This window comes from Taeniopygia guttata, chromosome 15 (assembly GCF_048771995.1).
Source record: "Taeniopygia guttata chromosome 15, bTaeGut7.mat, whole genome shotgun sequence".
NCBI classification, from domain to species: domain Eukaryota; kingdom Metazoa; phylum Chordata; class Aves; order Passeriformes; family Estrildidae; genus Taeniopygia; species Taeniopygia guttata.
Window position 1 is genome coordinate 5952924 of NC_133040.1, and position 25473 is coordinate 5978396.

Consider the following 25473-nt stretch of genomic DNA (forward strand, 5'->3'; position numbering starts at 1 on the left):
CATGTATCTCCATGCGTGATTTGTCAGGGTAATCTTCATCATCTAATTCTTCATCATCTAATGTAGAGTAAGTTATTTAGGATAGAAAAGCCACTTACCTGGGTCAGTACTCACCTTGACTACTGTGTACAGTTTTGGGTACCACAATGTAAAAAATGCATTAAGCTATTAGAAAGCATCCAAAGGAGAGCCACAAGGATGGGGAAGGGTCTGGAGGGGAAGTTATAGGAGGGGTGGACAATGCTGTCAGGCACATGGTGAGATTTTTGGGGTGATTCTGATGATCTCTTCCAACTGAGGTTATTCTAGGATTCCATGATCGCTGAGCGAGGGAAGGGCTCAGTGAAGAGGCATCCCTGGGGAGCACCTTCCTGCCGCTTTCAGCCCTTCTCTGCTGGCAGAGGGTGTGTGGAAGGAGAGCACCGGACGCTGCGCTGGGCAGAAAGCGGCACGGCCGGGGCGGGGCGGGGAGGCCCGGCCCGGCCCGCCCCGCCCCGCCCCGCCCCGGGAGCTCCCCCCGCGTTCCGGGCGTTGCTCGCGGCCCCGCCCCGGCCCCGCCCCCGCACTCCCCTTAAAGGGGCCGGCACTGCTCCCCCGACCCCGCCCTGCCCGCCCCTCCCGGCCGGGCAGCGCCGCCATGGCGCTGGAAGTGGAGCCGTCCGCGGCTCCCCTCAGCTCCTTCCTGAGGGACTTCCCGGCGCCGCTGGGCCCGGGGGAGCCGCTGCCGTGGAGCTCCGCGGGGAGCGGCGCCCTGAGCAGGGCCGAGGTGCCGGGCGCGCTGGCCGAGCGAGCGAGGAGCCTCCTGGGCAGCAGGTGAGGGGCCGGGGTGGACGCGGGCTCCGGCCGGGCGGGCACGGGGGCGCCGCTGGCGGCCGCTGTGAGGGAGCGGGGCCGCCCCGGCTCCGAGGCCGCAGCAGGTGCAGCGCGGGAGGCGCTTCCTCCTGACGCGGGGCCCGCCGGGGCGGGGGAGAGCCCTCAGCGTCTCCAGGGAATTGTAGGTTTGGAGATTTATTTTTTATTATTCCCCCTTCTAAATTACTTTTAGTGACTGTTAATAGCATGCTTCTATTCAGGCCATAGGCCTTCGGCCCCGTGGCTTCGTAGTATTGTTTGTGTGTGCTTTTCAAAGGTATTTATCTCCCGCTGTCGGTGCGGATTCAGCTACGAGTCTGCAATTGGCGCGACAGGGCGATTCCGGCGTGCCAGCGGTGCGAGCTCGGGTCCCTGTGTGGAGCAGCTGCAGTCTGGGAGGGAGGGAGGGAGGCAGTCCGTGAGGAGCCCCGCAGGGTGCCAGGGCTGTTCAGCTCCCCAGCCCTCCCAGGGGGACGTGCTTGTGTGGGGTTCTCAAGCTGATGTTTTCTTAAAACTTCAGGAGCCTAATCACACCACTGCTGGAACAGACAGCTGCTTATCAGTGATGCTTCTCTCATCCCCTGTCTGCATCCTAATAACCTTCATCCTGAACAGTTTAGACTTCCTCTTTAATGCTGCTAAGAATTTGAATGTGGCTTAAGTCTTTTGGCACGTTAGTGCTTCATTGAGAACAGGTTATCTGCCACCAATTTCTTTTCTTCTGATACTCCACTCTCTTACTGCGCTTGGGCAGTAGGGCCTGTGCACTCCAGCTGTTACAAAGTTCCTACCACAATCTGCTTCACTAACCTGCTTTTAGGAGTCCAGAATAGCGATTGTGGATGGTCTAAAAGAACAGGAGTGGTGATCAGACTGTGCTGAGGTACTGGGGCATGGAGGAGTCTGGTTCTGGCTGAATGTTACCTGGTTACTAGAGGAATTTGATAGATAGTAAACATGGTTTGAATTACTTGTCTTTTTAACTATCATCCAATGAGTTTATGAACACCAAATAAATTTGTTGTTGAAATTGTGTAAGTGATTTTTAGATACATAAATTGTCTGGGGAATTTGCCTTAAAAATCAAGTCACTCATATATATTAGAGAGATGATTGTGGACATAATATCACTCACTTAAATGGTATGCCTAAATATGAAGATGAAAAATGCATACAAAGAAATACAATTTCTTAGTCTGTAGTTTAAAAAGGCCTAGATAATCATTGCATTTTTTTACTTGTGCTTTGACTAAATTGCTCTTGAACAAAACACAGCTGGGTTTTGTTCCACAGTGAGATTACAAATTCATCACGTGCATCGAATCTTTGAACTCTATGGAGCAAGAGTGGTTCTGGGTGAATGCTTTAAAGAACAAGGTGATGCCAATCTTGAACAAATACTTATCACATGGCACCCACTCTGCCACATGGGCCAGGCTGGTGCTCTCTGCAGTTGATTTAGAGAGGAAGGTATGAGGCTATAGAGTTATGGGATGTGTTACTCAAACTGCAGTGCTTTAAAATCAGTATTTCTGAGCTGCATATCTGCTGACAGTCTGTTCTTGTCTATTGGGCATGGTAACAAGTGGAAACAGAAGAGGAATTATGGTTTTGCAATGCTCTCACCTCACCTGTCACTCCTGGTGTTTACACAGAGAGGAGCTTGCCAGTGTCAGAAGCTTCATTTTTTGCATACCTGCCCTGCAGCCAGTTCTGCCTCCACAGCCTCTCTGGTGGAGCTGCCCAAGTCCTCAGCTGGCAATTAAAAAAAAAAAAAAAAGTAGATTGCTGCATTTTAATTCTGCTTTACTTTCTTTTGCTCCCTTTCCCTTCCTTATCTGTCGGAATCTGTGGGTATTGATGATTCCGAGATTGTAGAAAGTCTCTGTCTTTCTGCCCCATTGCCAAAGAAGAAGCCATAATTCATCTGTGCTGGTTTCAAGGTTGTTTATTCTGTTTATCTCTAACATGTTCTGCTGCCCTGCCGCAGCTCTGTCCTGCAGGGCAGCGTGTGGGGCTCTGCCCCCAGTGGGATGTTACAAACATTATATACCAGAAACTAGATGTATTATATTTACAATAATGTGCCAATATCTGTCATCTACGTTAAACAGCAAATTTCTGCAAATGTAGATACCATAGTAAAACGCCAGCTAAAACAGCAAACCATTATGCTCTCTGGCAGGCCTTGCCCCTAGATCACTAATCTGGTAAAGCTTTGCAGATATTTCTACTTTGAATAGTTCATTTAAATCAATGGAACTGCCTGTTGCTAACTGCAGCTAAACACAACATTTTGAAGAATCAGAGCAGGCTTAAGTAATCTTGTTTTGCAGAATTTTAATTAATGTACTCTTTTTGGTAATAGCTGTGTTCTGATAGTCTGTGAAAATAGGTGAACGTGAATGAAGTGACCCTTAGTAACTTCCCAAGGTTTAGAAATTAACCTGAAATATTCCTGACTTTCACTGCAACAGAACATGAGATGAAGTCAGACCCCCAAATATAGAAATTTCATCTTCCCCTTGATAGGAGCTGAAATTCGTATGGCCATCCTGTGACATATCCAAAGAACAATGTGAAATTGCTGCAGCCTTCCTGTTGGAGGAGATTTACTACAATAACAGTTGAGAGACTTGGGCTTCCTGTTCTGCCCCCTCCCAAGCCATCTGCTGCTGCCTCGGCATCCTGTTTTGTGTTCGTTGTGCTTTACACTGTAGTTCTCACACCAAGGTGTGGCCCTGGTATCTTTATTTCCATTATTCCCTTCTTTTAGAGTAGTTCAGCAGTTCTGGTATTTTCACGTCTAATGTGATTTAAGTATGAGCAGGGGGAAAAGAAAATCTTATCTTGCTTCTGGTTTCCCAATCTCTTCGTAAAACACTCTTTAGTCTCTTCCTCCATGAAAACTACTTTCTACTGTCACCTCTGCTTTTAATAAATTCCCTAAAATGTACTTCCTTATTCCTAATTTGAACCATTTGATGTAATGCTGGTACTTTTCCATGTTTGGGAACATGTTTGCATATTTTGCTCTCATAACCTGTGCGAATCACCCTTTCTGCTGTTGTTTCAGGATAAATATTCAATTTTGAAACAACATGTTTAGGGTTTAATTGAAAAGTGGCTTTTGTGGAATTAAGCCTCTCCTGTTCTGCTGTGGGGTTTTTCTTCCTGCTGAGAATAAAATGGAAGTAGCAGGTGACTCTTCACATTTTGTATAAAAACTGTTCAGTAATGACTGAAGGGCTTGAACAGATGGATTCTGGATTCTAAAGCTGCTGCTTCTGGTAGTTTCATAAGGAAAGCTGGAAAAAAACCTGCTTCATGTTACCCTAAGAGATGGAAATTCTGTGTGTGGCATTGTTTATGCATTTATTTTGATTCCCTCTTGTTCATCTCCTTTAATGACCTGATGTCATTAGCACAAGAAACAACTTCCTGTGCATTGTAGAATGTCAGATGTTCTCTCCTTAATGGATATATATTTGAACTTTTCTGGCCACCATCACCCTGGGAACTCTAGGTACTGCTCTAATAAATGCTAATGCTTAAAGCTGCTTGAGTGGAAACATTCTGATTATAAGAATAAAAAGTGAAAGGGAAATAAAAGCAGCAGACTGGGGAGAAAATAGTGAATACAAGCAGCTTTTGTTTATGAGGAAACTTGTGACCTGCTATTATTTTGGCAGTGTGAGAGGATCTTTCACTTGCTGGAGAACTGCTGGCATGTGCAGTTCTGCACTAAACCTGCTGCTGATAGAGCTGCAACATGCTAGAAACACCCTGAGCCCGCAGTGGCAGAGCTGTGCTGTGTGTGGTGATCTGCTGTTCAGAGCCCACGGAGCAAATAAGGGCACCTCTTCAGATGTAAGGCAGCTGACTTATGCTGGAGCTTGTGCTTTCAGATACAGCACTTCTTTCTCCCCAGCATAGTGTGTATGCACAGGCTGAAAGGAAAAGAGGACTACACACTGGTGCTCTGGCCTGCAGTACCACTGCTGCCTTGTTGCCATGACTTCGGTAATAATGTCTAGAAACAAAATTATATCACTTTTTGCTTTAATCTGAAAGATAAGTGGTCAATACTTGGCCAAGACAGTTGGTAATCTCTTGTGCTTTATTTTATACAAACAGATTTCCTGACAGTACTGTGGGAGAATGTGTGTATTTGAAGTGGGGGGAATATGAATTCTTCTGCTTGCGAAATAGGTATATAAAAATGCAGAAGGCTTTGTGTAAACATGGAGTGTTTGGCATATTCTAGAGTCTGTGTACCACCCTCCAAGGTGACACAGAGCTCGTTTCTCTGCTCCCAGTGCTGAGGAGCATCTTTTTGGGGTCTGCCATCTGGTGCCCTGCTCCGAGGCCTCAAAGTGACTGTAAGCTGGGCATGGAGCACTGCAGGAAGTCTGTCAGTTGTTTTCAAGCCTTCACAAAAAGTGTAGTTGTAGCAGAGGCTCTGGCCAAGGTATGGTGGCCTGACCTTTGATGGTCTGGATGCTTTCATGTTACCCAAAAAACTGTTTGCTAGAGACTTCTGAATGTACCCTCTTAAACTGGAGAGGAAGAAGAGGTGGGAACGTCTTTGAACTGGTGACTTGTTTGCAACACTTGTTGCAAGTTTACTGGGCATTTAATGACCCAAATAAAAAACTAATAAGAAGTTATCTTACTGTGTTTCTGCTTCCCAAAAGAATATGTATATATTTTGGTGCTTTTCTTTCTGAAGACTGGTACTAAAAGGGTCAGTAACAGTCTTATGATTGACTTGACATATGTGATTACACTGAGGCTGTGGCGGTGTGACAGCTGGTCTTTTGAAATTAAAAAAAAAAAAATAGATAACTAAATTGTATTGCAGAAGAGAAACAAGATGAACAAGAGAAGTAAGTTCTGTTCTGTAATTATGCAAAATCTAAAGTATGCAATCCATCATAATTGCATTCTGCTTCCGTGTGTAACTTTATTTTGGCCCAGAGGTATGTGTATCAACAGGAGCTTTGCATAGCTCCTTTTACCAGTATTGAGTGTGTCCAGTAGTCCAGAATCTTTCAAGGAGGAGGGTGGCATATAAATTTAAGTGTGGTCTTTATTAGTGTAAGTATTGCTTTACTCCTCAACTTGCCTCTTCTGTCTGTACTCAGGTTTTTGAAACAAATCTTGTTTTTTGCTGTGAGTAGCTGAGGATGTGAGCTCCATGCTCCAGCCACTGTTGATCTGACTTCAGCTGCTGCTGAAGTTACGATGCCTTGTCTGCACTGTTATGACATGCTTTAATTCTTTTAAAATATTTTTTATTGTGGTCAGAACACACCCTTTTATGTTAGCAAGGAAATAGCCTGCAGCAAAGAAATTCAAGATTTGTTTACTACTAGCCTGTGTGTGCTGAGGCTGAGTGTTTAGTGTTGCGTGTCAGAAATGGAGCTAAAGTGTTTCTTCTAAGATTCCCCTCAAGTGGCATCCTGTGCATGTAACACACCCCACCAGCTTTCCTCTTCTTCCCAGTACAGTTGGTTTTCCAGTAAGGAAACAGCTACAGTGTTCCTTCTGATTCATGGAGATTAAATTATGCTTGGTTCAGCTCATCACCAGGGTGTCTTGGTCTTCTTTGAAAGGAAGATTTTAACAATAAGTGACATTCCTCTTTGCTTACAGGAAAGGTTTGAAGTCTGCAATGGTAATTGCAGTGGGTTACTTTTGCACTGGTTGCCATAGGTACTGTGGCTGTTTCCAGATACTCTCCAGCCAAGTGAGACCTTGGAGCTCTCAACTAAAGCAGCACTTCTTGCTCTTTTTTAATGACATATTTTGTTAACTCTTAAAGTCTCTGATTTAGAAGGTGAACTTAGGAGTGGTAAATGTTGAACCTGAATGAAAGATGCCATTCCTTGGAGCTCCATTTACTTGAGCTCAAGTGAAAACCAGTCTTGCCAATATGGTAATGCTATAGTAAAGATTTAATAGAGTAATCACAAACATTTTCTGTTCGGAACTGAGTTTGAACTAAATAGGTTAGGTAATTTTTAGACTTTTGTCTTTTTTCAGTGTGTCAGGATCAATTGTTTGTTGTAGCTGTCTGCATAAAAAAATCCCAATAAACAACCACTTAAAGATTTGGAGAACTATGGAGTGGGAGGAAATACATAGGAAGCAACGCTGAATAAAGCATATCAGGAGTGAGGAATCAGTGAATTTCCTTTTTTAGGAACTGGGTGGAAACTGGAAAAAATTGAAGGATGTGACATAATTTGTAATTTTTTTCTTTGTTATAGGCATCCTGTAAGCAGAGATTTATACATCACTTGTGCATTATAGCACTTAGTAGATTTCCTTTCATTTAAGCTGCTTTTTTTGGACCCAGTTCAGTAATTCTGGACACGGGAACACATAAATGTACAAAATTTAAAATCAAAGTATTAAGCCCTCTTCTCATGGTGAGCTGTGAACCCAGGCTAGATATTATGTTTTCCTCCAGTACAGCAGAGAAATTCTGAAGATATCTGAAGCTGTGGCTCTCAATGTGCAGCTAAATGCATCTCTGTTAATGTTTCTTGTCTCTATTCTTGAAGCTGAAACATGCTGTGACTAAAGCTTCTGAATTTCAGCAGTGTCAACAACACATCTGACATTGTTTGTGGACCTTATATTTTCATAGTCCTTTCTTTTTCTCTTACGTGAACAACAACAGGAAGAAGGATTTTGGAGGGCAGGGGTGCCGTATCTGTTTTGGGTGTATTTTTTGCCTGACCTTTTAAAATGTTGTCTGTCAGAGTCATTTATAAGCAAGCATTGTTACTTTAACTGAGGTAGGAAAGGAACTAACTCCCCTAAACATATCAGCCTTAAAAAAGAAATAAAAAGCCACATTCTGTTTTCCCTTGATGTGACATGACTGCAGCTAGCACTGAAAGGGCTACAAACACGTTGCCATCTATTTGAAGTACCGAAATAACTCATTAAATTGGGCTGTCAGTGCCACAGAATGCATGGCATAAAGCAGGCCTGTGTTGGAGCCTGCTGACTGACACAATGCTTTCTGTTTGCTGCCACGGGAGGTACTCATACATGGCTGTGAGGATGTGACAAGGCTCCTCTTTCAGGAGCACAATGGCAAAATGCATTTCAGCTTGTTGTCACTGGGATCTAAAACCCCGCAGCCTTCCCCTGCCTGCCCTTCTGTACACACAAACCACTCATTACTGAGCAACATCACAGACCAAATGCTTCCACCATTTCATACTCCCCAGCAAACCAGTTTCATGCAGAACTTTCTAAATGTTTCTTTGGAAAACGTAGTCTTGTCCTTGACTTGCTCCTTGATGTGGTATTTGCTTTGGTTGGGTAATTCAATACCTTGTGGGAATCAAAAGCTCCATGAACAATGGATAAAGTGGTTTTTTATGGATGTTGATGCTTATTCTTCATTGTGCTAATAGAAAATGGCTGGAACGTGTTGTGTGTAGTTGTTAGTGCTTGCTATGAGACTGTAGTGAATATAGGAATTATTTTATAGTAGCCTCCTTTTGGAGTTGGATGGGATTTATTTGTTTACAGATTCAAAAACATTATAGCAAGTGTGTGCTTCTTATAAATCGTGTGGCTTGAATAAAGCATTGAGTGAGCAGGAGGTGGTGAGCAGACCATGTAGCATTACTGTGTTCTAGATGCTTACCTAAAAGCTTTGTCTAAATAATGGATCTTGGAGCCTCTTCTCATCCTAGTCCCCAGTCTCAGCTCTTTGCACCTTTTACCTGGGTGGTTTCTTTGGAAAACTTCCAGTCAGAATAAACTGAATAAGGGCTGTAGGTTAGCATTAAGCATGACTTCTTGTGAAGGGAGGGAGAGATCCAAGTAACTTTTTTAGAGATTTATATCTACCACAGTGCTGAGATCTTGATGCTGTCTGTGGTGATATTGTTGACTGCAAGCAAGAAATGCTGTATAGTGAGTAGAAACAAAAAGTGTGTGTTCAGGGACTGGAACTGAAGGTAGCAGTTCCCATCTGAGAGCTCAAGAGAAAGAGGTACCATCTGTGACTGGAGTGTGAGGCAACAGTTTGAAAATATGATTCATACACTTCTTCCTCTTTACATTCTTGAGAAAGCAGTTGTCTGACTGAGGCTCTTACTAAAGATTTGTGTGAATAAATATTGAACATACGGTTTGCTCTACTAGTCTACTAATGAAGTTGGTATTATTGTGTGTAATAGTTTCTAAGTCTTAGGTCACCTGCCATACACTGTGAGGTTGTAGCTCATGTTTAAACTAATGCAGTCTATTTTGCTTCCCCTTCCTTTTCTTACCAGCAGAGATGTTTCACCACTTCTTGCAGCATCACTGATCCATGCTGCAGTTGATGAAGTTCTCCAAACAGACTTGACTGAATTTAAGCTGCAAAATGTGGAAACAGAGGGAGAAGGAGATGAGGAAAGGTTCACCTGTAAGTATACTTTTTCTTCTGTCTGTGGTTTTCCCAGAGGCTGTCTTTCAGAAGAGTTCAGTGTTTTGAAATGTTTCCCAGATTTATTCGGTTAGGCTGCCTGGCGAGCAGCAGTGAATGGAACTTCATTTGCTTTTGCTGTGTATCTGTGGGATGAAAGGAAGCTGTGCTAGTTTTGTGGGCAACATGCAAACACAGTATCTGGAGCCCTGACTGATCCTGTGCATTGGCTTTCTGAAAGGGAAGAGTATGTCCTTTTCCCTTTGGCAGAGTGACCTTAGCTAATTATTCCCGTGTTTTGACATTGACATCACCACAGTTGTTCTACAGCCAGACCAACACCTTCAATTCATCCATATAAACCATCTTGCTTTTGTCTTGGCAACCAGATTCAGGCTCCTTGACACCTTAAACATCCTGAAACTCCAGATCTTTCTCTTGACAAGTTGCTTGATAGTATCTGTCTTTATCAATTACTTCTTCCCACTCTCCCCTCTAAAGGTGAGATAATGAGGGAAGGAGAGCTTTGCATGTCTTCTACCAGATGCCTGCATTTTTTCCTGAGTGAACTGGAGAGAGAACAGACCTTGGTGACTGAGTACTGGGTTTGTGCCTTGTGTGACAGATGGTCCTCCTGCATTTACGTACTGAAGTGTTTAACATTAGACTTCACCAAAGCTTCAGTCCCAGTGCCAAGAATTTAAATGGAGCAGGATACAGGCAGAGTAGAAGATTAAAATGGAGAAGAGATGTCTTAGGCAAACCAGTTTGTTCTGTAAGAAGAAATACTCACCTTTCCATTTCCCTGGGATGGGTTGAAAGGCAGTTTGGTGTGCCCCAAACAGAGCAGTGCAGTGGCCAGGAAATGACACTTCCCAGAAGCCTCTTTCAGCATTCATGTCCAAGTCTGAAACAGCAGGAGGGGGAACTCAGTTAATTAAGTCATGCTGCACCTTGATTATGTCATCCCTTGCCCTAATGCTTGTGGCCTTCACTCACTGCAGCTAACCTGGCCTGGGGCAGGATTCTGCCTTGAGGGGGAGCTGGCAGATATGAGTTCAGTGTGACCAGGTCACTGTAGCCTCTACAGGAAAGTCAGAAGCAGCATATTGTAACTTACCTAGGATAATTACATAGGTTTGCACAAGGCAGTTGGAAACTATTATCAGAGCACCCAGCAGACACTGTGCTGCGGACTTTTCTTTGTCTCCCATGTAATTATCTTTGAGGTGAACTATAGCAGTAATAGAAGACATGAACTGCTATATATTTGTGAGCCTAGGACTATAATGTGTAGTTCTTATGTAAAACTTGGGCCACAAACCAAAATGAACCCTATCTGAATAATAAAGAAATAATGTTTAGAAACAAGGAGTAATGAAGAACTTGATAGGACGTGGACATTTTCTTGGTCACAAGTACCTGATGTCTCTGGTTACTTTCTGCTGGGGACATTTGTAGAACATTCAGGCTGCTTTTTTACTCTGAAGGCCATAAAGATAGGACTGGAGTCTACTTTTAAGATAGTGCAGGCAAAGTTGGAAAATCCTTGGATGAGTTTTATGTTGAACTAGTTCACATTCTCTCTCACTATTTCTTGTTAACAAACGCTCCAGAGCCCTTCCTGTTCTGATGGTTGAAGCCTTCTTTAATTTCATTTTACATATTCCTGTCTATTTTGTTTATTCGTTTTTGTGTCATCATTGCCATTTAGATCAAACCTCTACTGACCATTCATTCCCCTATCAAACAGGATGGAAACTGCTCATTGTTTAGGTACTTGCATTGCCTGATTTCAGCAAGGAACAGCTACTTTAAAACTGTTCATTTTTCTGCCCCCTTGGACTGTATTTGTTTTCCCCTATCTTGTAGCTGCTATTACATCACTTTAACTGTGCAACTAGAAGGAAAGCTGTTCCTCATGCTACAGCACAGTATGGACTCTCTTCCTGCACTGCAGTAATAAATCTGCTAAAAAAAGCATTCTTGGAATGAAAGAGAAGTGATTATATAAAAGCAAGGGGGGGTGTGCACGTGTGAGTACCACTGTTTGTGGTACACTGTAGAAGCATTTCTGCCGTTAAGATACTAAATTCTTTGTCAGATGTCACAAGCTTAATATTTAAACAGCAATATGTGTCTTCTGGTCAGTATTAGTCTAGACATTTACAAATATGTAAACTAACAGCTGTAGGCAAGGCTGTCAGAAATGCTGTCCTATTTAGTTATTTTGTGAATGGGATGATTTATTATCCAAAGGTTTTTATAGCTTGTCCATTAACACCTACATATTAAGCAAATCAAAAGTAATTTTGGTTAGTATGTAGTGGCTGCTAATCAAAGATGTGTGTTTAAATTTAGGCTTTCAATTCTCCAGGCCTAGAGATGCATCTGAAGCTGGCCAGCCACTACTGCTGAAGAAAAAAAAAAACAAAAAAAACCAAAAAAACTTGAGAACCAGGAGTTATAAAAAGGAATTCTGAGGAAGCTTTAATGCTAGCAGTGTTAGCAGCAGTCAGGATAAAATAGATATAGGAAAGATAGTTTATATTTTGCAGGTCTTTAGAGTATACACTAGTGACCAGCAAATTATTTTTGCTCTATAAGTGTTCTTTTTCAGTGTGTTTTGAAGTTAGTTTATTTAGCATTGAGGCAGATTTCCTATTCAAATAACAAAACTTTAAATTGTTACCTTTTTGGAGGGATACTGTCTTGTAAAGCTAGACACAATGCCAAGCACCAAGCCATTCAGTCTGATGAACAAGTTTGGATTAATTGATCTTTGGGATCTGTCCCGAATAGGATTTGAGTGTCTGGCTGGAGCTTTTCATGCTATGCCCAATGGGTGTTTGCAGTTCTGCTCTGTAATGACAAAACTGGAAAGCAGCGGAAGTGTTTGGTCCCTGCAGCTCCTACAACCCTGAATATTTAAAAAGATAAGGATAACAACTTAAAATTCTAATCTGTTCAGCTCAACTATGAGTTGAGCAATTGACCTCAGCAAACATTTTCAGACTTCCTTGTTGTTTCAGTGGAAGTGGTTCAGTAGGACATAACCTGAGACCCAAACTCAGGCCAGTGCTTTTTTCAGCCCTTGTGTCCAAGACAACAGCAATCTCATCTTGAAGGTTTTTCTGCGCACTTGATGATTCCCTTTTGTTTTTCAGTATGTACAAATTCCTACTGATGATCTTACTGATTTTACTTACGTAATAATAACATTTATGTCTAATATAGTAGACTGATTTTTTGGGTCTTTATGTTTTTTGTAATGTAATCACCTGCTCGATAAACCTCTATTCTGAAAAAGAAGTAGCAAGTAAAGAAGCTGCTATTATCCTCAATGTTACATTGTTTTCCATTGCAACTTTCTCTCCACATTATTCTCAGGACCTCATTTTAATTCTTGCAGAGCCTGTAAAGGCAGGGTGCTGGATGTTTGTGTGTAGCTGTAGGGAAAGAAACTTGAAGGGAAGACAGGCCAAAAGATGGGGCAGTGTAGGAAAGTGGTACAGAGCACTTAGTGTTTTGTCTGTGTGCTGTCAGTGCTGGATGGGGAGTCGCTGCAGCGCTGCTTTTTTAACAAGCTGCGGGACGTGTGCTCCGAGTGGCAGAAGCAGTTGCCCCCGCTGAGGCCCCTGGCGCGCTTCCTGCTGGTGTCCATCCACGCCATCCGCAACGCACGGCGCAAGATGGAGGATCGCCACGTCCTGCTCCCGGAGTTCAACCAGCTCTTTGGTCTCTCAGTAAGTCTGCACACAACAAGGGGGCTGGCTGGGCAGCTCTGCAGCATTGCTGCAAGCACAGGGCCCTGGTGATGGCTGTGAATTTGTTGTTGTAAGTTATTTATCATGTCTGCACTGGAGCAAGGACTTAGTGACTCAGATTGCTGGGGGCCAGCAGCTGCCCTGATAAAGAAGTAATGCAGGGAGGATCTTGTGACTTTGGGATTCATGTAATAAGTTAAGATACGGGAAGATGGGAAGTTCACCTAGTGTTATGTTGCTGTAGTTACAATGTTCTTGTGACTGACACAACTTATATATGGATTGAGAGCAGCCCTGAGGAGCAGGACTTGGGGGTGTTTGTTGATGAGAAGCTCAATGTGACCCAGTGACGTGTGCCTGCAGCCCAGAAAGCCAAATATGTCCTGAGCTGCATCAACAGCAGGGAAGGTAGCAGGTTGAGGGAGGGGAACCTGCCCCTCTACCCTGCTCTGGTGAGACCCCCACTGCAGAGCTATGTCCAGCTCTGGGACTCAGTACATAAAAATGAGAAGGACCTGCTGGAGTGAGTCCAGAAGAGGCCACAAAGATGAGAGGGCTGGAGCACCTCTGCTGTGAAGACAGGCTGAGAGCTGAGGTTGTTCAGACTGGAGAAGAGAAGGCTCTGAGGATGCCTTATTGCAATTTCCAGTACTTAAAGAGGCTACAAGAGATGGGCTTGGAGCAACCTGGTCTAGTGGAAGGTGTCCCTTCCTATGGCAGAGGGGGTGGAGTTAGATGGTCAGTAAGGTCCTTCCAACCCAAACCATTCTATGATACGGAGAACAGCAGTTGTACAAGTGCAGTTCATGAAACTGCTGGAGGACTATATAACCAGCAGTCTGCTGCTTCAATGCTAGGTTATTTTTAAGGACATTAAGTGGCTAACAGCAAACAAAGAAAAGTAATTGGCTGCAAAGTAGCCATTTTATCAATTTTGTACATATGTAAATGGACTTAAATGGTCATTTGTATATAAGAAAGCCCAGAAAAAAGAAGCTTTGCTTGTTGGTACCAGTCTGAGCTGTTTTGGTTTTGAACATTAATGTCTTCCTCTCTCTCCCTCCCTGCAAAAGGATGATGTTGATCGTGCTTACTTTGCGGTGTTCGATGGCCATGGTGGGGTGGATGCTGCCAATTACTCAGCAACCCACTTACATGTAAACGTTGGGTTACATGAAGAGATTGTTAAGAATCCAGCTGAGGCCTTGAAGTGCTCTTTCCAGAAGACAGATGAAATGTTTCTTTTCAAAGCCAAAAGAGAGGTGAGTGGGTAGAGATTAATTCCATTGTATTTAAATAACACTGAGAACTGTTGGAAAACGTGGTATTATCCAGAAAATTCTGACAGTACATTTTATTTGAATCACTGGCTTCTTTATGAAATTATGCTACATGTAAAGATTTTGTTTGAGCAAATTATTTCTTGTTTTGAGGAAAACCAGTGCTTGGAAGTTCAAGATAAGTAATTGAAAAGAAGTGCTGAAGTGATTTAAATTATTCTGATGTATCAATGATTTGAGAGAATACTGGTGCCTCCTTGTCTAAACCAGGCAACATCTAGATGTTCTGCTGTCTTACCTCTTATCTGGAAAAGCGATTTCTTTCTTCTGATAATATGGTTGCTATCTTCCTCTTTCTTGTCTCGCCACTAGTGTCACTGGTGATTGTAACTGAAAAATGTGTTCTGCGATTTAAATCAGACTCCTCAGTTCATTAAACTTATTGATTAAACTTGGAATTAAGTTGGTACAATGAACGTTCTTTCTTCAAAACTACATTACACTGTTTGAGAACTCTTATTATAGCACTACTGTGGAAGTACTCATTGTCAATATCTTTATTTCTGTCAGTGAGGTATGAAATAGGGACCAGCATTTCATAAGGTTTAACTCTCACTAATCTTTACAGGGGATCTAGGACAGTTAGATGTTTTTCCTTTGTTGCCATTCTCATTTAAATACCCAAGGATAAGGGGATCTGTGTGGAGCAAGATATCTGTAGTTGCTAGGGTGGAGAATGTGAAAGTGATTGGACAAACAAAGTGTTTGTGAAATGTTCATTCTACTGAAATTCAGATCCTTTTGCTTTTCTACATGTCTCTGTTTTAAACAACAGAGCTCTCAGTCTCCTGGATCAGTTTTGGAATTAATAGCAAGAGAAGGAAGGACATAAGTCATCTGCATATTATAAAATGTGTTTATAAATTGTTTATTTCAAGTCTCTCTACTATCTTACACTCTTTTTTTCAAGTATCTGAATTAGGATTAGCATGTCTAATCTGCTGCATTTAACGTGATTAAGCCTAAGTTTTCAATATTGCCATATATCCTAGTAGGGCTTGTTGAATCTTCACCTGACACACCTGTTTTCCTTCTGTAGAAGCTGCGGAGTGGCACAACAGGTGTGTCTGCATTGATTGTAGGGAACAAACTGCACATAGCATGGCTGGGGGACTCTCAGGTGATGCTGGTGCAGCAAGGGAAAGCTGTGACATTAATGGAACCTCACAAACCAGAAAGAGAAGTAAGTCTGACTTGTTTTTTCCTCTTAAGTGTGTGATGTCAGATTCTCTCTTGAAACCTTTCAGAGCCAAGCCTTTTTAAGTGTTTGGTGCTTTACATAATTACACATGCTGCATGTTAGGGTGCATGGAATTAACAATTTCTTGTTTTGTGTCCTCTCCTGTCTTGACATGGTGATCCCTACACCTTACCTGCTTGGAAGTATTAATGGATGGTACTGAGGGTCCTGACTTCAGTTCCTGCTCAGACTATTCAAAATTTGCAGTAATTACAGCCTTCCACAGGACTTTTGTGTGTGAATTTAAATCTGCCTGTTACAAAATATCTTAGTAGCAATTTAAAATATTAGCATAATGCAAATCTTTCATTATATGCAGTACTGTCATTGAAAAGCTAATCTATTGGCCTAACTGGCTTAAAGTGTATTGCATTTCCTATCTGTTTTAAAGAGCCAGATATTTTATTCCATTAAATTGGATGGGGACTTTGCAGGTTTAGCTAGCACTGCACGACCCTTTGCCTTCACTGCATGAATATTGGTAACAACTGAGTAGTTAAAGGAGTATCAATGCAGAGACAATTGTTACTTAGCTTAGTTATCATGTATTTCATTCTGAACATTTATATATACACCCAACTGCTGTATGGAATGGGAAGAAGTAGCAGGAAAATTTACTCATCCATATAGGAAAGCATATGATGATACAAAAACTTGAGAATTCTGCTTTTTTGTGGACAAGCCATAGCAGGGATGGGAAGTAATTGTTTGTTTCCAGTAATCCTATGTGGCAGTTTCTGTGCTAGATTCTGATATGTGTGTTTGCCATATTCATTGTAGAAATACAGAAGCTGGAGCAGCAAACAAAATGTATTCCACTGTTTTTCAGGATGAGAGAACGAGGATTGAGACTCTGGGTGGCTGTGTAACCTACATGGACTGCTGGCGGGTTAATGGTACCTTGGCTGTTTCCAGAGCAATTGGTGAGATAAACCAGAATCAGTAAACTTCAGATTAAACTTGATTGAAGCACATCACCTGAGACTGTGTTTACTGTAAATGGTGTCTTGTTCAGCATCAAACAAATAGTAAACTACTTACTGTCTTTCCCATGAGGCAAAGACTTGCATGACTTGGAGCTACATCAGTTTATTGGTTTTATCTTGAGCATAAAATGTTTTATTTTACATACTAGGCATGATAGCCCTATTTTTTTTCTACTACCAGGATCTTGCTTCCTATAAATGCCTAAAGTACTGGAGTGTTTTACAGTAGTTTAACAAATATGCAGCATTTAGTTTGTAAAAGTGGAGGAAGCAATAAATGTTTGTCTAGCCTTTATGTGCTCAAATGTCTGACTTGTGAGGGGGTTTTGTCCACTTTATATGAATGTGTCTTTCTCCTGACTGTGGATCTTTCTGCTTAAGTCAAATCACTGCATTCTCCTTCAATATCCAGCAATTTAGGGCATTTTAATTGTAGTATTCTCACAATCTTATTAAGCAAGCTTACTTTGCTAATTGCCAATTAGGGCAGAAAGAGAAAAAAACCCTGAGCAATACAGTAGATAAATGTAATGAGTAGGAGCAGATCAGTATGGAATTTGTATAATGCTATTTGGATCAGTAGCAACCCATGTTTGTAAGTATGATAAACTAGAGACAATGAGCAAATTCTTAGGGCATTGTGATGTATATCTGGATAGCTGAGAAAAATTTTATGGCATTCTGAAAGCTGTACAGGAGGCACACCTGCAAAATGAAGGCCTGACTATCTCCCTGCACAAATATATTTCTGAGAGAAAAAACTTAGGAATAAATTCCTCATTTTCCCTACAAAATTAAGGGAGCATAAATTAAAGTAACTCCTTAGAAACCCACTGAATTTAGGTAGGTTCCAAGCATCTTAAAGAAACAAAAGTCTTCTGTGCTTATTCCATGGCTTTTGACTACTTTCATCCTGCATCAGATACATGATCTGGCCATCCTTGAGGATGACAAAAGCAATTGGTGGGTAAAGAAATACCTGTTTACATCTGAAGTAATCAAGCCTTTGCTTTGTATGTTTGTCTCAGGTGACATCTGCCAGAAGCCCTATGTCTCTGGTGATGCAGATGGTGATTCCTTTGAGCTGACTGGCTCAGAAGATTACCTGCTCCTTGCCTGTGATGGATTCTTTGATGCCATCAAGCCCCATGAGGTTGTAGACTTGGTGCTGGATCATTTGATGCAGACCAAAGGAGTGGGGCTCAAAGCAGCAGAGAGACTGGTGGCTGCTGCCAAGGAAAATGGATCCAGTGACAACATCACTGTTCTGGTGGTCTTCTTGAGGGATCCTCAGGACATCCTGGCAGACTGTCTCAGAGACTCTAAGAGCCCTAGGGCTGATGGTGATGCTCAGAGCTCACCCTTTGACTTCCTCAGCTGCGAGGCAACAGCCACACAGTGACAGAATCTGTTCAGTCCAGAATGTTCAAGTTCATGTAAGAACTGTTTTCCATTGAAGAAGCCTCTAATACAGTGGGCAAAATGTATCAGGAAAAAAGACAGATGGACAAATGTGGAACAGAAAGGCAAGACCCCTTTTACTGAGTTCCCATTTGTCTTTTCTGTCTCCCTTTTTTTCCCCCATTCCCTCAAAAAACACTGAGCGGACGTGGAGATTTGTACAGCTATTTCATCTCTGGGAGCAGACTCTAAAGTGTGTCCCAGGGCTGTTGGTCATATTCCTTTGTCCTCAAGTGGTAAGAAACAATAACAGATATAAGCTAATGGATGAGAATATGTATTTCATAAATTCAGAGTGAAAATTTAAATTAGTGCTTTAAACGAGCACTGTATGTTGTACTTAACTGTGATGTTACTTTGCAAGGTGGAGGGAAGAAGCTGTCCCCACCACAGGAAAGTTTCTTCCTGTGTGTGTTCTGTAGGAACAGATTTGGGGTGCAGGGACTGGGTGACACCAGTGTGCTGTGTAAGGTGCATTTGTTTTGTACCAAAGATAGTACAAGAATGATGTGGCCTCTTTATTCAAACAGAAACATTTAACACTTGTGTATATGGAGAGGAGAAAGTAAAACTGGATGCTCCAGAAAAGCAGGGAAACTAGTTAGAAATATCCCACGGAAAATGATAGAAAATCAACTGCTTTCTGGGATGCTCTGGTTTATAAACTGGAATCTAATATTTAGCTGCACTGAATTATTTTCCCTAACAAACATGCTTATTGGCTATTTGGAAACCTAAAAGACCCCTCTTGTGGTATAAAGAGAGATCTTTACAGTTTGTATGCTCAAGCAGGTAAATGTCCTCTTCCTGCCACCATTTTGTCTACTATAACAAAGGAGGAATTTATTTTTCTTGTAAGTGTTTGTTTATTTTCTGAACTTTACATTTGGAGGAATGTTTTGCAGTGTTACTTTATTTTGTTGTGGTTTTTAATTTAAACTGGAATGTTAAAATGGCTCTGTCTTTATTACTTGGTGTAAAAAACTGACTACCCTCAAGTGCCTTAAATATTTCACCCAAGGATTTCTGGCTGCCTATCGTAGTCTGGTGAGCCAGTTCCTAATTTTTAAAATGTGACTTTTTGTTTTCGTTGATGCACTTAAATGTTTCAGTTTGTGAATCATTTTAGTGGTAACTAGGTTTCAAGAAAACATCTTTCATTGTTGCCAAATCTTGTGTGTAGTAAAAGCTTCACTGTGACTTACTCCCCTGCCCTGTGCAGAAAGCTCTAGAGGTTTAATTATAAAGTAACAAGCTGAGTAATTATTTAATGTAAAAAGAAGTAACTTCTGGCCTTCACCAAAAATCTAGTAATGCAAACTAGAAACAGTTTAGTAACAATTATTTTTCCTACTGGAAGGTTAATTTGGCCATGCTTCATGAACCTTTTGGGTCTGAATAACTTTCTAAGGAACTGTGAAGCTCAGAGGATGAAAGAAGTGTAATGAATATGTGAGGGTGTTTGCACAACTGCTCTATTCATGGTGTGCTAGAGCCTGTGGTTGTGTTTTGTCTTGCCTGGCTAGCAGGACTCAACAAGATCTGAAGGCTCAATGGGAAATTTATTATTAATTTCAGTGTCCAAACAAGAAGTGCTTTTCATCTGACAGCAAGATTGTATGCCACATGTAGAAGCACGTGTCATTGCAATATGTCAGTCCTATTGATTAAAATATGGTGAGCATTAATGTTGTTTGGGGAGGAAGTTGAGGTAGAAAAGCTAGAATAGCTCAGAGGAAGAACAAGCAGCACTATGTCCACAGTCTCTGGATCCTTTGCTGCTGTGGGATGGTGCAGTGACCCCAAGGCTTTTGCTGGAATTACTGTGGATGATCCTACAGTTTTTAATGTAGGAACTCCTCAGTGACTTCCTCTCTTGCTACATAGCAGCTCAGACAGCAACTGCCTTGTTTTGATGCAGGGGCTTTTCTGCTGAGAAGGTTGTAAGCAGTTTTCCACCCTACATTTTGGTGTCTTCAAGTGTATGGGGAAGGATTTCCATTATGGCAGCCTGGTGGGGTGGGCATCAGTGTTTGTAGTGAACCTTCTTCAGTTAAGGAAGCCCTTAGAATTGTTCAGTAATCTCCTTCAGTTTATCAACTTCTCTTTGATTTCTAGCCAGATACTCAATTCCATGCTAAATCCTGATAACCACTAGTGCTTCTTGGTGTCTTAGAAATAGTTCTATTATTAATATAGTAAGAATCATGCAGAATTGATTGCTATCTGAGGGTTATCAGGAGAGGGAAAAATTATTGTATTTGTGAAGGAAGGTGTGAAATATTGGCAAGTTCATGATATGGTTTAGTTTCTGAAATTTGCCAAATTTCCTCAAAGGTGAAAGGTACTGAACAAGCCAAACTCCTTGTAATGGTTATTTTTTTCAACCTTTTCTGGGCAGATTTACATTACAGAGGAAAGAAATCCTTGAGTCTTTTGATGGATGCTTGCAGCTATGTAAGAATATCCTTTTTTGTTTCAAATTTGATAATTTCTGTTTTATGGGAGCTAAGTGAAGTGGGCCTTTAGAAAGCTGTCTGTGGCAATCATAAAATCTAATTCTCAAACAATGCTCTAGGGAAGAAATTCTGCATTCTTAGAAGCTGTTCCCTTACATTTGCATTCATTCTGACTGACATACTGCTTCATTTCTTTGAGATGTAAATGAATAGTAACAGTCTTTGAGAAGTCATAGAGTTTACAGCATGGATTAAAAGTATTTCTCTCTTTTTCAGATACTTCTTACTAGCTTTAAAAAGTCTGGTCAGGTCAACAGAAATTGTAATAGGTCAAAAAAGGCTGTTTGTATCCCATCACTAGAATAAGTAATTCTATGTGTCATCTACAGGAAAATCACAAATATGGTTTGGGGGGAAGCTGTAGAAATTAGCTGAAGGATTCAAGACAAATGTTCAGTAATTTTCATGTCTTACTAGACTCCAAATGAATGTCTGCTGAGTGCATTTTAGCACTCAGTAGAAGAAAAATTGCTTTTTAGAGGAGCCTGAGATTTTAAAACAGAGCACACTTAAATTCTTTTGTTGTTTGGCTGGAAATTTACTTCAGTTCTTCTGCTTAGTAGGTATCCAACATCTCTTTTGCTTATGGGTAATTCATGGTTCTACCTTCCCCTCCTTTCCCCATCCTCTCCTTCCTAGCCACACACCGAAGATAGTGAATATTTTGGGTCTGACAGAGACAAGATTAAAATTTTACAAATAACATTTGTGGGGAGGGGGGGTTAATTTTGGCTTTTTTTTTTCCCTGAGAATACGGATGATAGAAATGCAGGAAAATTCTTAGAACAGAGGGAGATTAAGTAAAATCCACCCTCTGAGTGATGGAGGAGTGAAAGAGAGAGACAGGAATGCATTTAAGTATTATTAATGCCTATTTTAAAAAGGAAGTGGGCTGGAAAATAGAGCTACAAATGTCAGTTCTTTAGAGTGAAATACCAGTGCTTGAAAGAATTAGAAACACACCCATTAAAAAGGCAGAGCTCAGCTGTGGTAACTCTTGTCTTCAAACAGCCAAAGGAGTAGCACTAATGTGTCCAAGGTGACTTACTGTGACCCCTCAACACTACCGTGGAAGCTAATGCTCCTAAATGGATTTTTCCAAACATCCTCCTGTGTAAAGGAGTGCTAAGAGGGAGCACCCAGCCTCTGCAGTTCCTGGTCACTGTGCAAGTGCTGCTGTGAGTAAACCTGGAGTGTGTTAATGAGTGGAGGGGATGGTGAGCCCTCCAGGATGAGTAATTGGGCACCGAGTGGTTACAGCAGTGCTGGCAGCTGAGTACTGTTAATCACAGTGATGACTTTAATAGCATTTAATAGACACTTATCTCAATTCAAAGTCAGATGTGATACTGCTCTTTTAAAAAGCATTTCCAGTGCCATTAACCTTCTGTCATGAGGAGCCACTAAAATTTCCACTTTTTTGTTGGATATTGGGAAAAGTACTTCTCTTGTTATCTGAATTCTGGAGATAAGTTGGCTGTTTGCACTGCAAAACCTGTGTTCAGTTGATAGCTTAAATCAGTTATTTGGGGTTGAAGCTTCCCTCGCAGGCAAAAAAAAAAAACACCCAAGAAACCAACACCTAAAAACTAACCTAAAAAAGGTGTTTCCAAAACAAGTGGCTAAGAACTTTTGTAAATGGTATTTATAAATGGCATTGCAAAAAAGGTAACCAATAAATACCCTCAATCTATAAAGGGCATAGACAGTAAAGTCTAAGTTAATATTCCAGCTCTACTCTTAGTGCAAATTTGACTCTGTTGGTCAAATTATTTGTATTCTTGTGGATGCAGGTATTGAATGTGCAGCACCAGCCATTGTCTGTTTCTAGTCTTATAGTACTGAAGTATCAAGTAAACGCTTTAGGGAGAAGGTGGGGGGATGTTAGCCACAACAGAGCAGATTGCAGATGATTCATGTATAATTTAGCTCTAGTTAAGCCTGAATTAAATTTCCCTGCTTAGTTCTATTACTGTCCCTTTTGCAATTGGGCCTGTGCCTTCAGACAGATTCCTACTAGGAAAAAATGGTTCATTCCCCCTTTTTGAGGAGCAAACTCTTCTGATGAACAAGATGCCACCCAGGAAGGAGAAAAAAGAGCTTTCAATATGAATGGGAAACTGCCCAATCTACATGAAGTTACGTATTCTCCCTAAACACAAATTTATAATAGGTCTGGGTGCATTTGAGTAGTACTGGAAACTGGGGTGGGGTTTGCCAAGCTCATCAAAACTTTTCAAACAGCATCAAAACCAAGAGGCTGATCCTCTCTCTGTTACTAAATTGAGCCACTCAACCAGCCAGCCCTGTGGAGTATCTCTTTTGCAGCATTGACAGCTCTTAAGAGCTAAGCCAGACACTTTCTGTGTGTGTTTTGGTTGGATTTTATTTAATTTAAAGTTATTTTTATTTATATAAGTCATGTCAGCTGAGAAGTAAACAAATGGAGACTCGAAGGAGTGTCTGCACTTCTGAACATGTATCTGTCACAGACACTTGTTAAAGTAATGCCTTAAAATGAGCTGGTAGGATCTTGTGACAGATAACTATCTTTGCATGGAACAGGAAACCAAAATTTTCCAGAGAATCACATAAACCTTTATTTTGGTGTGACCCGTCAGACCTGAATGCTCACAAGCTCTTCAGCTGCTGCTGATGCACACGAAAATAAAGAAGGAACAGCTGTGCTGGCCACATAGAAAATTTAGCAAGATGCAGCTTTTGTTGAGTAGAGGAGGACAAAATCAATAGGAAAAGAAGTGTTTTCAAGCTTCTTGGAATGCAAATAATGGAATAAAAAAAAGGCAGCCTAGAAGAGTTGGCAGTGCACTGTCAGCTGAAAACCACTGTTTCAAGCAAATGAATTTGGCTGTGTTGTAATGTCTGTTTTATTTTGATAACAAACTCCTCTCAATCAGAGTTTTACGTCTTATTATGTGCCTTTTAGTTGAAGAGACAAGATCCATTCAGTTCCTTTAGAAAGTTAAATATATCTGGGCTTTGTGACATGTTAGATCCTGATTATTGAATTTTCTGTCAACAATTAAGCCTGATTACTAATTTCCAGGACATATTAATATACCAAATACTGATGTTATTACTGATTAAATGGTTTTGGCTTTCCATGCACAGGAATGTCACTGGTCCTTCCTGATCAAGTGGATCACTCCTTGAAGTTATTTATCCCTTTTGAGGCCATACATTAGGCAGGTAAAAGGTTTGTTGCTTTGGCAAATGGATCGGGAATGTGTGACCGTCATTCCTGCCAGGAACTATTTATCCTTTTATCTAAGCAATGATGCTTCTTTTTGGATGTCCAAGGGTAAAGAGATAATAGCTAGGAAACCAGGGTGAAACGTTTGTGAAAAGGCATTTGGCTGAATATTGCATGATTAATGCTGCTTTCTTTGTCTGTTTTTCCCACTTATTTTTTTCTTTAGTGTATTTAATAATAGCAAAATATTTTTTTATGTGGGGTCAAAACTTAATACTGACAAAAAAAAAGGTCAGTATAAAGTTTTTAACTCTAAGTTCCTTTAACTTAATGACTTTAATTACCTTTAACTTTCTCTTCTGGAAGTCAGTTCTGCTCTATGTCCTCCCTATTTTATTCCCAAATTTCTTTTTCTCTATCTTTTATATCCTTTTACATTGTCACCATCTCCCTCCCCAGAAGGCTGCCTTTTAAGCTACAAAATCTATTGGCTGTTAAGTCAGTTTAGTTGCCACTTTGTAATTTTCTCTTCATCTGTGTCCATAGTGAATTTGGTTCGATCTTTGGAGGCCTGCAACACCAAGTATGTAAAAAGAACCATGTCAGCTAGGAAGATAAGAGACTACAATAACTGTTGCTTTGGCATGGACCAGTATTGGATATGCAAGAAGAAAACTCTGATATTTGTATTTTACTTCATAGGAATACTTACGCTTATTTCAGGTAACAATAGTTCTCACCCTGATTACAGGACTTCAAAAACGTTCTTGTCTCTGCCTTTCCTTATTCCTGCAGATTGTTTGTGTTTTCAAACATTTGCACTGTTGAGAGTGGGGGGAAAAGCTTTCTGCCTTCCTTGCCCTCCCCAGCTCTCTGTCCCCCCCCCAGCTGGCTGAGCAGGCAGGGTGGGAGCAGCAGCACAGCCCGAGGCTCAGTGACCTCTCAGTCAGTGCCATTCTTCAGGGTCTGCCACGTGCTGTAACGCCAGTCCTGTGCTTGAGGAGTGGTAAGTGAGACCTCTGTAACTACTCCTGCTGACTTAAAAACCCATCTCCTTATCAGTATTAAAACAGTACAAGAGCAGAGCTGTTGCTTTAGGCACATTTCTTGCCACTGTGTTGGCTGATGAACCTTGAATGGAAGTAAGAGGGCCAGTGACTCTAAAATAGGAGCTGTTAGCCAAGTTTTGTAGAATCGTAGTCCTTATTTATTTTATATGCTAGTCTGCACTTGTGACCCTGAGCAGAAAAGCTGCAGTACAGCAGGTTTTATAAGCTGTGGCTTAACCAGTTATCTAGTCTCTTAAAACTCTTATTTAAGCTGACTGGTTTCATGCACAAGTTCAAAACCTGTTGTCATTAATCATTAAATGCTATGCATATTTGTACATTCATTTACATGGATTGTTCTACTAGTGCTTGTGTGTATTATGCTACATTACCATATTTTTTTATATATGTATGTATTGCATGAGGTTTAATTGTTGGGAATTTTTTGTACTGTCACTTTTGTATTCACACAGTGCCTCATGTATCTATTTGCATATTGCAAGAAGTTATTTCAAAACGGTGATTGGAAACAGGTGGGGAAAAGAACTTGCCACTGTAGGATCTGATGGTTCTGAAGTATTAATAAAGTATAGTGACTCAAA

General features: G+C 41.2%; 1 protein-coding gene across 2 annotated transcripts; it reads left to right on the top strand.

The window, feature by feature from the left end:
• The first annotated feature begins 602 nt into the window (after window positions 1-602).
• On the top strand, window positions 603-25473 carry PPM1F (protein phosphatase, Mg2+/Mn2+ dependent 1F). 2 transcript variants are annotated; one of them, XM_030286051.4, is made up of 7 exons: window positions 603-813; window positions 9162-9295; window positions 12842-13041; window positions 14136-14324; window positions 15442-15585; window positions 16472-16565; window positions 17657-25473. In XM_030286051.4, exons 1-7 carry the CDS (start codon window positions 638-640, stop codon window positions 18028-18030), a joined length of 1311 nt encoding a protein of 436 aa, XP_030141911.1. In that variant the 5' UTR covers window positions 603-637; the 3' UTR covers window positions 18031-25473. The 2 variants fall into 2 exon arrangements, with proteins under 2 accessions (XP_030141911.1, XP_030141912.1); XM_030286052.4 differs by having other exon boundaries at window positions 9165-9295.